General features: G+C 41.5%; 1 protein-coding gene across 1 annotated transcript; it reads right to left on the bottom strand.

Annotated features, from left to right (window-relative positions):
* Positions 1 to 1,492: 1,492 nt before the first annotated feature.
* On the bottom strand, positions 1,493 to 10,408 carry LOC109309437 (transmembrane protease serine 11E-like). The gene is made up of 4 exons (XM_019534199.1): positions 10,018 to 10,408; positions 8,930 to 9,189; positions 6,804 to 6,946; positions 1,493 to 4,550 (listed from the first exon to the last, which is right to left on the bottom strand). The coding sequence occupies exons 1-4, from the start codon at positions 10,227 to 10,229 to the stop codon at positions 4,389 to 4,391; spliced, it is 777 nt and encodes a 258-aa protein (XP_019389744.1). The 5' UTR covers positions 10,230 to 10,408; the 3' UTR covers positions 1,493 to 4,388.
* Positions 10,409 to 15,788: the final 5,380 nt, after the last annotated feature.

The raw sequence follows: 15,788 nt of genomic DNA, 5'->3' as shown, positions 1-15,788 counted from the left end.
GCCATTCCCATACACCATTCCCTGCCTGCCCACAGCTCCATCCCATCCGTGTGTTTCACACACCTTGCCTGTGCAGGTCCCAGCTGGTCTCCTTGAAGACCCCACGATCACGGGGCAGTAATGACATGGGGTTGGAGCCCAGGGCAGAGCCACGATCTACTCCCACATGCCCCTGCCTGTGGAACTGGTGTCTGTTAGAGGGACATGCAGGGAGTGGATCTGGCTCTTACTGTCGCCACCCCACAAACCCAGCCCTGGCCCTGCCCATGCATCCTGCTCTCAGATGCCATTTTCTGTCTGCAGCCCCATCCCAATCACCCAGCTGAGTGCAGAGCAGAGCCGCTTAGTTTTGGTGATCTGTTGCATGTGTTTGCGGGAGGGGAAGGCGTGGTGGGGGTGCTGACCCAGGTCATGACAACTCACCAAAACCCCCTAAGTGGCTGTCAGACCCAAATAGTTACCCACCCCTGTCCCAGGAACTGAGTATCCTTTGGCTACAGTGATCTTAAATCCTGATGACCCAGATGTCTAGGGCCTCAGGTATACAAAGCTGGTTGCAGTTTGATATGTGTATGAATACAGACACAAGAACAACATCCAGTTCTACAAGAAACATGCCTATGCACCCATGTGCCTCTTTGCAAATCTTGAAGCAAGTTTGGAGTTGCCAGAAACTAATATTCAGCATGTTACTTACATAACTGCTTTTCGCTGATGAGTTGTGTAATTTGTTACAGAAGCAGTAGATTTTGCTTGTAAATTTTGCAGGCTTACTAATGAGGACTCCCAGTGACTAGTCAAATAGACCTCCTCAGATGAGTAAGGGTTGCAAAATGCAACATTTTATTGCTTTTATTGTTTGTGCTATGTAGGTCATAAGGTAGGCCAAGAGTGGGAATCCTGCCAGTCTAAAGTTCTCCGGGGAGCACCAGAGCAAAGCAGGACATGTGGGATCCGTTCCAGACCTCCTGTGATAGACAGAATCAGTACAAACTACCATAGTAGAAAAAAGCTTGTAGGATGGTATGACCAGTCCTAAAACAACAGATGTGGAGAGGATGCTGTAGTTGATGGACCATGAAGAAAGCATGCAGGATTGTGCAACCAAACCCTGGTACAACAGCTATGGAACAGTACATACGAATGTTATATTGATAAATATCATTGATCATGAAATTGTAAGATGCAATGATTTGGGCTTGATGTAAGTACCTCTAATGTATAAAAACATTAGAATAGAAATATACTTTGGATGTGAATTTAATCCTTCTCTGTCCCTCCTGTTGGCCAATCTGATCACCTGGTTAATAATATGGATAAAGGCTACATTAAGTTTATACTCACTGAAAAGTTCCACTGTACTACAGACTTCAAATTAGCAGTGAGCAAAACTCAGGTGATTTGTTTCAAATAAGGCTTAGGTTTATTCTTATTCTATTTAGTTTCAATTTTACTCAAAACCCAGCTCTTGTTGTTTTTATATACTAAAGGGAATGTGTCATTTTGGTTTTGCTGAAGTTATTCTGAAAGCCAACCCATTCTGATTTGAAGGGAAAGAGGACATAGGATGCAGTTTTGCCCCAGAAGTTAGACAAAAAACAAAACGAAATGAGTGTAAAATATTTCAAAACAGATAGAGACTTGAGTCTGGCTATAGAAACCAAAATTGCAGTAATAAAAAAAGGAAAGAGATATACCATATTTTAAATATGTTTAATACACATAAAATATATTAATTTTGTGTTGTTTAAATCACTACTATAGTTTATTGATGATAATAATAATATAAAGGCTTAAAATTTTTCCTTTGCTTCTTTAGGTTTCTGTTTCTTTTGTTTTTGTGCTGGTAACAAACTGAGTCTTCCAAAATAAAAAAATGACGTTCAGTAAAGATGAAACTAGGCTACACAAAGTTTACTAGCAGCTTGTGAAGAGCAGTGCATCTGGATATCTCGCCAGTTCCTGAGTAAGTTATTCATGTTCCCTATGGTTGTTTTGGTTCCTCACAGGGAACATCTGAAGTAAAAGCTGCCTTTCTCACTCCGTAAGGAAGGCATACACATGCATTTGAGACCAATTTCAGTCTAAAGTAGGGATCCATTTTTTAGGGATCACAAACCTTGGGCTGCCCACCTTCTGTGTAAACAAAAAATAATACTGGGTGCAAAGCAGCCTTTGCCCTTCTAACCACCCACTTTCCAAATGCACTCCAGCAGTTATATAAGCAAGTATCCCAGTTTATACCTACAGTTCCATTAAAGGTACAGAAAAGTTTGTGCACATTTTTTCAGGTACAAATTGTGTATGTAAAAAAATGTCCTTTGGAGAGTCAGGCCCATGATCTTTCAACTTTATTTTATTCTTACATGATACTCTTTCTGGAGATTACAATGGTTTCTCTATCAGAAATCGAGAGCATTCACTCTAACTGAAAACAGTGTTCAGAGAAGGCCAGGTCCAAATCCTCCTGAGGTTTCCATTGAGTATTGGATCCAGCCCAGATTGCATTCTTAGCTGAAAAATAGCAGTAACCCAAAAGTGCACAGCTTGCAATCTATGTTATTAAGTTGAGATTATAGATCTGTTTCATTTAACCATCTCTATACATCCTAAGACACCTTTAATAATTTACTGGCTGTGTTACAGACTAGAAATGCCACCATCTTAAAAAAAAACAACGAAAAATTAGGACTTGCTTCTTTTAGAGACATAATACCTGTTTTGCCCAGGGTCAAGATGTCACAGATAAACTGTGAAAAGTATCTGAAAACACCTCAAAGCATATTAGACACCTGCTTTGTTTGTAACTAAGTGCACTGCTGCTTCAGCTGGTGTTGGTCACCAACATCCCTGTGGAGCTGGCTGAAGAGAAGATGAAATTAAACACAGATGGACAGAAATGGAGGCAAATTGTTTCGAAGACATTTTGTTCCACAGAGATTCAGCAGTGGAATGTACAGCTTCTCTCATTCCCCATACTGGGCTTCGTGGCCAATCAAAGACAGAAGGAGGAACCACCAGTGAAGTGTCCTTGTGGTTTTTCATATAGAGGTAGCAATGGTGGGTCATGCAGGGGGTTGAAGGTAGGACAGTAAGCTTGGATCCCTGAACACCAACAGTAAACATGATGGCATTCTTTTAAAAAGTATACTGAGATCTTTGCAGGGGTTGGATGCAAAGGTCTCATTTTAGGGACAAATTTGTCATCACTAGGGGACTTCCTTTGCGGTTTACAAGTACTTCTCAGTTGTAGTCTGATGCAACAGATTACCAGTTATCCTCTGCTGGGATAAAGCCACCAATGGAGTGGGAAGCTTCCCACCTATAGCTTCCTTTCTTGCGAGTTAGCTGCCTCAGCAGAAAACTTAGAAGGGCCAATCCTGTCTTTATCTAAAATATAATTCCCAAATTATATCTGGCAAGCATGTCTCCCTTAAAAAATATTTACTTCTTGGCTTGAATACAAAAGGGAAGGTTTCTTTTCTGTAATATAATTAACCTTCTTGTTAGGGTGGGAGTGAGGGTGGGGGTGCAGGTGGGTTTCCTCTCCTTCCCCTGCCCACATGCATTGTTATTGCACATTAAGCACCAAACAAAGATACATCCTGTCCTTCAAGTATACTGTGCAAGATGAAAGAAGTCAGCTAGGGAGGCAGTAATACGGTTGTAGCATACAACTGTGATAAAAATCTTTTAAAATGAAATTAAAAAATAACTTGTGCTTCACTGAATACACTAAATATGCTTCATAGTGGAATAACAGAAGTTTGCTAGAAACATTGAAATCCTCTTTTACCTTAGCTTGGGTTTCCCTTAGACCTGCTTCCTGCAACTTTCCCAGACTCTTAGTAGCCCACATGGTAGCAGGGAAAGCCAGGCTTTCAGTAAATGAAGGGAAGATGCCCTGACTTAACTACAGTCTGTCTAGGTCTTGAGCTCTGAAGGGGAAACTTAAGCCTAAGACTGCTTAGCAAATATAGTGGCAGCTAAGACAAGCAGACGAATTGGGTAGAAGAGCTATGGGTATCCCCAAACCTTTGACAGGCTGCAGAGTAACTCCCTGTTCCTGGGGAAAAAAAATTGATATACTTTTAAACTACTAAAAATAAATACAACTTTTTGCTCTTTTAGATTAGTTCGATTGAGTCCATTAGTCTCCTTTTCTGTGTCAGAACCATTCAGAGCTCAGAGATGAGGAAGGTGATCTCACATTAAAGTAAATATGTGAGGGATCGATTGTCACATCTCCAACAATGAAGCTAATGCTTGCTTTGGACAGGAACTGACCAAAACTGTGCAGGGATAGATACATTCAATAACACCTCAGAGTTATATACTACTATGAACTGCATACAGCCTGAGAAGTTATATCCACTTTGGGGTTTGTGCTAGATGCCAGTTTTTGAGGTAATCCAAGTTCGGAAGTAAGTCACACGTGTGTAGACCCCGGGCTTATTGGGCTTGGCACATTCCTCTCCCCAGCTCACAATTCCTACAAGGTACCACATGGATCTAGAATCTGGAGTAACCAGTGGCCCACCAGAGTCACCCTGCAGAAAACAAATAAACAAAGGCATTTAATTTAGCAGACAGGGAAAGATGATTTTTTTTCTACAGACAATAGGCTATGAAAGATGATGCTGTCCTCCAATGAGAGATGCAAGGAGCATTATTATAAGGGATACCATCAACTTGGAATTTAGTCAACTTCTAAAATCTGAGTTAGAAGTCACCTGTATTGCCCACAGAGCACTGCTGCCAATTTCTATGGTTTTACAAATCCCATTACCCATTTTGCTCAACACGAAGAAAATTATCATTATTTTTTGGCTAACATTCCCCTTTTAAATAATCTTACATATTACTTGTAACTATAGCAGGTGAAAAGAATTATTTCAGAGCAGCAGTTTCTAAGTTGATGGCACCTTTTTAGAAGTTAAATGCATTAGCCTCTCCCAAAATTTTTAATTAAGCTATTATATAAATAATATCACAGTGAGTTTGATTTTAGAAGATTACCATATTATAAGAGTGAATTTGTAATCCATCTCACTGCCCAACTGTACTGAAATAAATAAATGCTAACAGTGCCTTTCAGTCCCGAGCTTTTTTAGGCAGAACAAAATAGAGACAGGGAAAATAGGTTCATGAGATTCAAGGTGTTTATATTCTGATTTTGTAAAGACTTCTGCATATACTCAATTTTATGAATATTAATTCAATAGTCACATGCAGGAAGTTAAGCGTGTGCAATAGGGGTGTGCAAAATGAGCCCTATTTGATTCAGATTTGCCCTGAATCAGGGACAGTGATTCAGTTCGTTGATTCGGATCACTGTCCCTGATTCGATTCGGCTGAATCCGAATCTGAAGATTCGATGCTGATTCAAAGAATCAGAGATTTTGACATAGACACAGCTTTAAAAGTTTTTTCTACATACCTTGAGTTAGCAGGTACAGCTCGTGAATGCTGCAATGCTGGGGTGGATGGAGTGTCCCTCGGGAGTGCAGGAAAGCCATCCATATGCTCGGCGGTGAACCTAGAAGTGGGCCCCAGCATCGCAGTGTTCACGAGCCACCTGCTACCTAGAGATATGTAGAAAAAACATTTAAAGCTGTCTATGTCCAAATCTTCCTGAATCTCTCTGAATCGATTTGGAGGGTTCTGATTTGATTCAGAGAGATTAAAGGGTCTCCTGATTCAATTTGGATTCAGAGATTCGAGCCGAATCGAATCAGGGTCCAAAGCTTTGCACAGCCCTAATGTGCAGATGTCTTAGTGGGACTGGGCCTAACAAGGGGAGCTGTTAAGTTGTTAGATCAAATATTTACACCTTTTTAAAAAAAAATTAATATTAATAGACATGATCTTCTAACAACATTGTCATAGGAACAATTTTTGTTTAAAATTTCCTTGCAAGAAACTTTGTAGCGTCACACAAATAAGTTTATCATTTCATGTGCATCTAGACATATTCTAACTAGCTTTAATGACTGTTTCAGCTATTATTCCTGTGTTGGAGCTGGCTAAGTAGTCTGTAATTCCAAAAAGTATCTCTAGCAGATATTTAAACCATAGGTACAATGCTTGATATTCTCCAGTCCAGAGTTTAATTTTAATGAATAGTTGTACATTTTTGTTAACAGCTCAGCCACTTCATTCTTGAACTCCTTCAGAACTCTTGGTCATACTATGCTGGCTGGTAACTTTTTTCATATTTTACATATCATTCACATCTTTACTACCTACAAAAAGCAACTTGACTAATACTCAAATTCAAATCTAGTGAAATTATCATTCAGGTCCATCATATTTTCTGTCAAAGTATGGCTCCTTTATACTGCCAAATCTGTACGGGCCACCCTAAACATAACAGCAAAACAGATGCAGTTTAAACCTGCTAGAGGAAAACAATTCAGTAATCAAGAAGTCAGTAGCTACATGAAAGGATGAATGGAGATTGAAGTAACCACAGAAAGACAGTAGGAAGGGACAATACTTGTGGAAACAGATATGGAGTGAGAAACCACAGAGGACCTTATAGAGAACAAATAGCCAGCATGAGGCAATTTTGAACTGCAGGGCTGTAATGCACCTTGTGTCTTTCAAAGTTTGACATGAATCAGAGTGTTATGGGCTAAATTGCATGTAAAATTGTTCTTTGACTTTTACCTCCAATTCCTTCTTGACTCATTTAGAAGGAACAGCACAGAGAAGCATGTACAGTATTAGTTAAAGTTGGGGGACTATGGTACTGAATGATAATTAAAATGACTTTCATACTAATTTTCAGCTACACCTACCTGACAGGCATCTACTCCTCCTTCCAGGTATCCTGCACACAACATCCTTGGTGTAATGACACCACTGTACACTTCTTTTCTGTTGCAAATTTGTGGGTCTATGAGTTTTATTGTTGCTTCCTGAAGAGCATTAGGGCTTGGGCCTAAAGGGAAAATATATTTTGGTATTTAAAAACTTAAATCATTTGCATTATCTAAGATGTTGAAGGAACAGTTAGGAAACATCTCATTTTCTCTAGTGAGAGAGTCCATTTTGGTTGAGATAAAAAGGGTGTTCAGTCTTGTACCACATTCCTTAGACTGAGGAAATATGCAGAGTTGTTGCACATATTTTATATATTTAATACCATAGTGTGATGCCCTCTGTTGGTGTTATGAGTATTCACCCCGCTCCTTGGGCCAGGCCCTCAACTTTTCTGCCATGTCTTGATGGATCTGATACTGAAAGGAGGGGTTCAGTAGTGTTTCTACCCCAGCCCAGGGATGGTAATACTCACAGGGTCGATGTGGTGCTCCACCTCCCCTACACCCCAGTCCACTCCACCGCTCCAACTTGTGGCTCTGTGCCCTTATGGCCTCTCAGTGGGCCACCACTCCATCAATCACCAAGCGTGCTGCAGGCTTATGGGGGCTGCCTGCCACTCACCCCTAATCCTTAGCCTGGTCTTTGGCCCTGTGCCAGACCTGGGCCTACTGGGCCCTCCGTGGGCTCAAAGATGGCTGTGCCCTTCCAGGGCTACCGGGCAGTGCCCAACTCCCACACTCTTTACTGGGGGGCTCTGCATCGGGGAGTCATGGCTGGCCCTCTCACAGTGTCCCTGCTCACTCCTGGCAGGGCTGTGTCACCGGGGAAGGGAGGAACCCACTCTGCCAGGTTGTAGCCCAGCAAGCTCAGTGCCATGCCTCCTCCCTCCCTCTCCTCACCCAGCTTCTGCCAGGATTTTTAAACCTCCCGCAGCGGTGTTCACAGCTGAGGTCATCAGCCAGTTGCTGCCTAGTTTGAGAGCTGCCTGAAAAGCCGGCTCAGCACCAGCTCCCGTGGCTTTAGTCTGTTCTCTGCCTCCCTCCCAGGTAAGGCTCTCTATGGTGCTGGGGTCCCTGGGTCCCCCTTTGGGAGCGTCGGGGCCAAACTCCGATGCTTCTGGTCCTGGAGAGTAACCCCAGCCACCACACATAGGAAGGGCTTGTAAAATTGCATCATAAAGAACTGCATGTCACTAGTTATAAAGGCACATACTCATAACTCTGGAGATGCATCACTAAAGTAGACTGTGTGTCAGGCTCTCTCCCTTAAGTACAATAGTGAACATATGAAATTCAATTTTGAGCAGGTGACCTGGATTCCAGACTAGTTCTATTGCTAGTTCAATTCCTAGCTTTATCTAATTGTGTAACAATGGAAAGCCACCTGTCTGCAACTGAATTTGTGGCTTTGCTAAATGGGTATAGCACATCTCTCCTAAAGGGACTGACAAATCCCAGTCAAGGTTGGCACCCTGTTGTGCCAGTCACTGTACAAATACAGATGCATTGTTGGCATCAAAGAGCTTAAGATCTAAGGGTACCTATACATGTGCCCAACGCCTGTTCCACTGCATTCTAATTAGAATGCATTGGAGAAGACTTAGTTAATTGAGTCTGCTGGAGTGTTCGAATTAGAACGCTCCAGCAACCTCAGTGTCAGATGTATTCAGTGTTCCCATGTTTCAAAATGGCAGTGGGGGCACTTTAACTAAAGCTCATTGAATGTTGCCATTTTGAAGTGCTAAATATGCAAGACACTGCAGGCATTTTAATTACAGCAGCTCCCAAGAGCTGCTCTAATTAAAACACCCCCCTCCCTGGAGCACGTGTAAAGATGCCTTAAAACATAAGGGACATAAACAAAATGTTGGAGTTTTCCTTTTTTTGTTTCTTTCGAGCTTTACATCAGAGAGCAGGGAAACGTGGAATGTATTTTTTATAATTACACACACTTTTTAATTATTTGCATGGCTTTAGCTTTGTTTCCTAAATGAGATGTTTCCTAACAGATTTCTCAATGGCCATACAGCTAGAACTACTTCAGTGGGTGACAAAACATTATTAATGTAAAGTGTAAGATGTTGTCTTCTGTAGGCACTCACCATCATTGCTAAGTGCACCCCATCCTGTGACAACTGCATAAGTGTTATATGGAAAAACCTGGTATGGGTCCGGCAGGCAAACATGATGTACAATGCTTGTAAACTCAACCTGTTTAGAGAGTTTCAGAAGGGCAATATCATAGTCGACACCTGGATAACGGTACTTTTCATGAATAATAATCTTCTTGATGAATCGTTTTAAGCTTGGTGGTCTTAAAAGAGGTCCAAAGGTAGCTGTCCATTTGTGTGGGTGTTTTACACTGGAAGAAATTAAAATACTGTAAATATTTCACTTATGGAGAGAAAAGATCTTGAACTTGGTCAAGTATACCTACTCTAAAATCCCACAAGATTCTTGGGAGATTTGGGGTGACTGGAGAATCAGGCTGGTGACACCCCAGGTGAATTACTGATCCTGCCACCTAAGGACTATGGGGAGCCAGAGGGCCAATATACAAAGCAAATACCGCCCACTATAGCAGTTCACTGAGAGGAGCCATGCCAAACTTGGCTATTTGCTGACTCTTAACCCCTTCTACTGTGACATTGCCAATCCCTCTCCAAAAGTATTGGTTTTCAAATATCATTATTCATCCCAACCAGGAATGAATTATGACTTTTTCAGGGAAAAATTCACACAACTGTCCAGGGGCAGGATGGGATGAGGTACTCTGTCAGCTCAAAAACTGTCAGAGAACGGTCCACAAAGTTCTTTAAGCACCCACCTTGCCATTGATTCATTAAGGAGTTAAGTGCTTAGAAAAGAGTTAGGCATCAGTTCCTTTGTGGATCTGAGCCAAGCTGTGATAGCCAGGCTCTGCCTAATTTTAAGCAAAACACGGTCAGGACACTACTGCAGTTGCAATATGGACTATGGGCAGTTGCAGTGCTTGGGGATTTCCTAGAACATCCTTTAGAGCCATTTTTCAAAGTAGCTATTTTCTCAGGCTCCAGCTGAATTTTTAAAAGCTCTTTGCCTTGAGATGTTGAGGGAGATTTGGCATTAGTTCAGAATGCAACACAATTTGATGCATGGGTCAGTACCCACCAGACCTTCTTGCCAACTCTCTCTGAGTACAGGGACTTACTCTTTAAAGCAGTGAGCTGCAGACAGGAGCCATATGTTACTAATCAGTGTTGCACCACAGCGGTGGATGTTATTCAGCTGTAAGCTAGCTTGCCATGGCCAGTCCCCAGCATCTGCAGCAGCAATTCCATTGACTATTCTAGCTGACATTGACTTCACTGTTCTATTCTGTCGTATCCCACAAACTGTTGGAAAGGAGAAAAAGAACATCATTTGCTACATGGTTTTGTAAGAGAGCCTATTGACTCCTCGGTGGCACATATGCAAAATAAATTGTTACATCACACAATCCCTCCATCAACTCCAAAATTCAGGCTCTCCCACATGCATCCCATTAGCTAAAAGCCTGAATGAATAGTTCAGCCTTATGGAGATTCATGAAGCTCAACAAACACAGGATAATCAAAGTAACATATATATTTTTGAGGAAAGAAGACAGATTCCTTGCTGAGAGGAGAGGAATACGACTATTCTTAGTTTCTGTTACCACCTGGAAATCCAGGAGCAGCTGAAAGTCTACTTACTAACACAGATCAGAAATACTCCTGCCACTGATCAGGTTGTGCTGTAGCCATTTCCCTATTCAAGCAGCATTGCATCTATCTTACCTGGTTTAGGACCTATTAACTTTCATCCAGGCCTTGCTTTCAGGTAGAAACTAGAAAAACTGGGAGACACCTTTTCACTGGATTGGGACAGTGCTAACAGAGAGCTGACAATCATATACACCACAGTTCAAACCATCACAGTTTCCCATACACAGTGACCCAGGGACAACTCTACAGTACTTCACTGAAGAGTACCCTGGAGATGTACGAGCAGTTGCTAGCCCCTGGCAATGGAATCTCCCAAAATGGAAATACCTGAACTATATGGCGTGTAAGATCTGAGTCAGGTGCTGTTACTAAGCCACCACAGGTGCTGTTACTCAGCAACCACTCGCTGGCGGCATCTACACAAGATGCTGCCTGTGCAGTATCCGGACTTACTGCACAGTAGCATTGCTGAACAGTTTTTGATGCTGACTGCACAGTAGCTTGTGCTGACTGCACAGCGGCATCACGCTTCATTCCATGCGACACTACTGCATCGCATCACGCTTCATGATATGCAACACTACTGTCCAGTAGTAATGAAGTGCAGTCAGTTTCTCTTGTAGATGTGGTCACCATGCTGAAAGCTACTCATGAACTTAAAAAAGAAAGTCATGCAAAGTTGACAGAACCCAGCACAGTCGCTGTCCCATACCAAGATCTAAAACCAACCAAGGCAAAGGAATCAGTGAAATCTGAGGACTCTAGATAACATTAAGGCCACTGCTCCACACATTTCCATATGTAAGGAAGTTTGAAGAATGAACAGTAGCTGCTGAGATCTCCAGTGCTGGAAGCTTTCCATTGGGGCAGGAGGCTTGCATAATCTCTACCAGTAACTAATTCTAGAGCTGTGTAGTTTCAGTCTACCAGCTGAGAGGCATACATTCAGATTGCAGGGAGTAGTGTTTAGCTCCTGAAGTATATCCAAACTTTGGCAAACCAAACTGGCAAAAACATAGTGAGCAGAAGTGACCCCACTAAACAAGCTTTTGTAGTAAAGGCCACCAAACCAATTCAGTTCTGAATAGATGTTGATAAAGTATCTAAGGGCAGGCGAAGTCTTTGGGTAGAGGCAATATCTTTTATTACACCAACTAAATAGTTAAAAAAAAAGGTGTTCTTTGCAAGTTTTCGGACACACATGTCCTCCCTCAAGCAAAAAAAAAAACACAAAAGAAATTGGAAAGGATGAAAGATAGTCAGAAATCCCTCAGGTATGAAAAAAGCCAGCCTTTAGAAAGCTGCTTTGCAGGAATGCAAAGTATCTAAGGTAAAATAAGTAAGGTCTTTTATGAACAATTATAACTAAAAACAAATTGCCTCCTCCTCAAAAAAGATTAGAAACCAAAGAGATGTATAACTAATCTTGCATTTTTCAAGCAAGAAAATTAACCTCAGCACTGCTCTCCTAAGGGGGCCATGAAGCTATCAGAATCTAATACCACCTATACTTCTGTGGCAAACATTTTCATTTAATCAAGGGTTACCATGAGTTTACTGACCAAGAGCACCAGCGTGTGGGTACGGCGCACCAATTTCTGTAGTTTACAGCATAACAGAATGCTGCAGCCAGCATCACATTCATCTCTCTTTGATTCTCTAGACTCAATAATCAGGTACCCAGTTACACATAAGGTCCCTGGGAGAAGCTTCTAGCACAAGTCCCAGGAGAAACTTGAATTCATGACTCTGGAGTCATAGGAAGATGCCCTAATTTGCTTTGCCACTATGCTCCTGCTTCCATTTTATCAGTGACCCCCAATAAAAGAAAATCTCAGCCTTAATCATGCAGTGACATTGATGCTGTCTGGTTTTCTTTATCTCAAGCACATGTAAAAGAAAACTACAAATTCCTGAGTATACTAAAAGTAATTCCTTGTTCTTCAGTAATAGTCAGATGCTAAGAAAATTCACTATCTACTTGAAGCGCACAGATGTATTCCAAACGTCCGTGTGGCAGTCATTCTGCATGTGTCAATAAACAGCTATGCTAGTATGTTTCTATAAAGAAACACTGCATTCTCAGATTTGCACGCACATGTGAAAAAAGCAAACTATTTTGTGGAAACCAATCATTACACTGCAGTCCAGGAGTTCTGTATATGTGAAACAAACAGTAAAATGAAATGTTTCATGGTGCTTGGTTTTGATACTCTATACAGAAATGAAGGAGGAAAGTAGACTATCATCCCTATACCAACAGAGTTAAAGTACCTTGGGTGTCTTACATATGTGAATGATTAATGATGGCCTGCTTCAAACTTCAATTTGCTTGAAATTCAATATACACTCAAACCACTGATACATGCCTGTAAAACTGAATGTCTCCTTCACAAGCTCTTAATTATTTATAGTGTATGTAGTTATTTGTGTGTCTGAGGTTAAGACACGAGACAGGAAATCAGTCTTCTCAACTGTGTCTCCTTGTTTTCCTGGTATTCTTCATAATTCATACATCCAGCATTTGCAGCATCTAATAATATTCTGCAAACTTTTCACATTTGTTTAAAAATTAGGACCAGACTTTTCAACACGAGTGCCTATAGCTGCCCACCTAAATCCATATTTAAGTACATAGGGCCTGATCCATCTCCCAGTAGAGCCAAACGAAAGGCTCTCAGCTTAGTTAGTGGAGTCTAGATGAGGCTAAGGAATATCTATCCTAAATGTCAGAGGTACTGAGCACTCGCAGCTCCTTCTATCTGCAGGGGCTAAGCAACTCTGACAACATTTGTTTCAATGCCCAGCTTGAGGCAGCCTAACCCTTAAAACAACTGGCAGGGCAGTGTGGCACCTGATAGACTGCCTTGTTCAGAAAGGCATGAAGTAGGGCATAGCCTTTAAGATGCCACGCTGCCTCATTTTCTGCCTAACTCCAGACTAACATGGCTAACTATTTCTCCTTACAACAAGCGGTAAGTCAAGAAGACTTGTAAGAAACCATGACTGAGAACCCAGTAGAAGTTACTTCTTACTTCAAAATGACCTGATTTGAAAGTGACAGTGCCTCTGGAAAGACCCTGAAAACCCAGGCAGGACATACAAAATCAATACCATACAAAATCACACTTCTTATACAGAAGTGAAAGAAAGGGCTTTAGGAAAGGACTAGCAAAAGGATCAGAGACTCTTACTGCTTCTTACAGCAAACCAAGAATTGCTAAGGATAAAATGCTGTGACTTACAGGTATTGAAGATGGCCTCAACTGTTTTCTTCTTCAAATCTGAAATAAACAAAAATGTCAGCTATATACTCATTTAAATTATTTCTACCTGTACACTCATTTAAACTAAGGAATAAAACTCAGGACTAAAATATACGCATCTGGCACAGCCCAAAGTAAACAGCAGGGCTGATATACCCATCCTTATCAACTTTCCCCATTTCTTCCCTCTCTTTATATAGAATTATCTGGGCTCTAATCCAAAATCAACTTCAGTTGATGGGACTGTTTCCATCAAATTCAATAGGCTTTGGGTCATGCTCTTGTCTGTTGCATTAGTATTACTCATGTTGTGCTTATGTTTTCCACTCTCCTTCTTTTTATGTGGAGTGCATTTTGTCTGTTTGAAATAATGATTACTGAACGTATGGTCATTAATTTCATTCTATTAAGGAATACAATTAAAAAAAAGGAAACAAACAAAAAAGCCTGTACACAGGCATCTTAACTTGAGTGATTTTTGGCAGAGCCATGAACAATGTGAAAGGCATATTTCATTGTGGTTTTGCTACAATGACATGGGATTACTTATTACCAAAGATATAAGCAATGATTCACTATTATTCACTATAGCAGAGGAGTATCAGCATAATAAAGAGGGATGAGATTTGTCTTGAAGTAAGAAGCTACTGGTGGCCTCCAACCGAGGTATAAGGGTTCACTCCTGTGAATTCTCAACTTATATTGAAAAAGCAGAATGACAAAGCTTTAACTAGGCTTGTGGACAGCAGGTTTATAGAAGGGCTCAGCTCAATCTCTTCCATTGAAAACATTGTTCCTTGTTGGGCTGTACTGAGAATGATGGGGACCGCTTGGTCCTGAGCCTGTTTGGGCACTTCCTCTAAATGTTTGGCGGAGAGTTAAAAGCTTTGGCTCACCAGTCCTTTTGCTACTGGTTTCAAATATAATAAGTATATAGGTCAAAGTTCATAATGAGATATCTGATTATCATAAAAGTATTAGTTCTTCCCTGGTTGCCAACCAAATGAAAGTGATACCAAAAGAGCACACCTGGTTTTTACAAGACGTTTTCAACTTTTTTTCCTAGTAAATATTGACAGTAGTAAATTTTTAGCAACCCTCTGGGTGGAGAGGCATTTTCCTATCAAGGCTTAAGTATAAAGCTGTCAATTACCAAGACTTCAATTAGATTGCAACACTAGTCATGCAGACAAAAGGAGCAGACAGCTTGTTGAAGCATAGTGCCAAAAGCAATGCAATTGGCATGTTTTCATTGAGCTGTACAGTCTATGAGTCAGCTGGGATATTGCAAGGTATTTCCTTTGTGTGTCCCTTTCTGACAGCTGCCTAACGTATCTAGGTTGGAAATACAAAAGCCTTATGTTGGCCAAAGTTGTATCATTCCTGCCTTTATGTAGGGGTTGGACCAGATGACCCTTAATGTCTCTTCCAAGTATATGATTCTCTATGACCAAGTCTGAGATAAGTCTGTTGATATCAAGTGGCATTACATGGGTATAAGCAAAGTAAGAACTTTGCTTATACATGGACTCCTGGTGCTCGGGCCAAGTCCCTGAGGACTGGAAAAGGGCCAATGTGGTCCCTATTTTCAAGAAGGGGAGGAAGGAAGAGCCTGGCAACTACAGGCCAGTCAGCCTCACTTCTATCCTGGGGAAAGTCTTTGAAAAAATTATCAAGGGCTACATTTGTGAGAGCCCTGCAGGGGAAGTGATGTTGAGAGGTTTATGGGTTCATGCCAGGCCGATCCTGCCTGACTAACCTGGTCTCTTTCCATGACCAGGTAACAAAGAGCTTAGATGGGAAGGAGGAAGTCGATGTCATCTTCTTGGACTTCCAGAAGGCCTTCGACACAGTGTCCCACCCAATTCTGGTGGGCAAGCTGAGGACTGTGGCATTGACGAATGCACAGTCACATGGGTGGCAAACTGGCTCCAGGGGCGCACCCAGAGGGTGGTGGTGGACGGGTCGAT

This window comes from Crocodylus porosus, unplaced genomic scaffold, assembly GCF_001723895.1.
Source record: "Crocodylus porosus isolate Cpor-Errol unplaced genomic scaffold, CroPor_comp1, whole genome shotgun sequence".
Taxonomy (NCBI): domain Eukaryota; kingdom Metazoa; phylum Chordata; order Crocodylia; family Crocodylidae; genus Crocodylus; species Crocodylus porosus.
The sequence above is the reverse complement of the archived record's forward strand: the minus strand, read 5'-3'. Positions and strand labels throughout refer to the sequence as shown.

Bases quoted from the DNA above. Each gene is read 5' to 3' on its own strand.
- LOC109309437 (XM_019534199.1), bottom strand. From the start codon at position 10,229: ATGATGTTCTTTTTCTCCTTTCCAACAGTTTGTGGGATACGACAGAAT. The intron at 9,190-10,017 runs GTAAGTCCCTGT...AATTTCTTCCAG, and splicing joins GCAGCTCACTGCTTTAAAGA to TGTAAAACACCCACACAAAT. The intron at 6,947-8,929 runs GTGAGTGCCTAC...TTTTCCCTTTAG, and splicing joins GGGTGCACTTAGCAATGATG to GCCCAAGCCCTAATGCTCTT.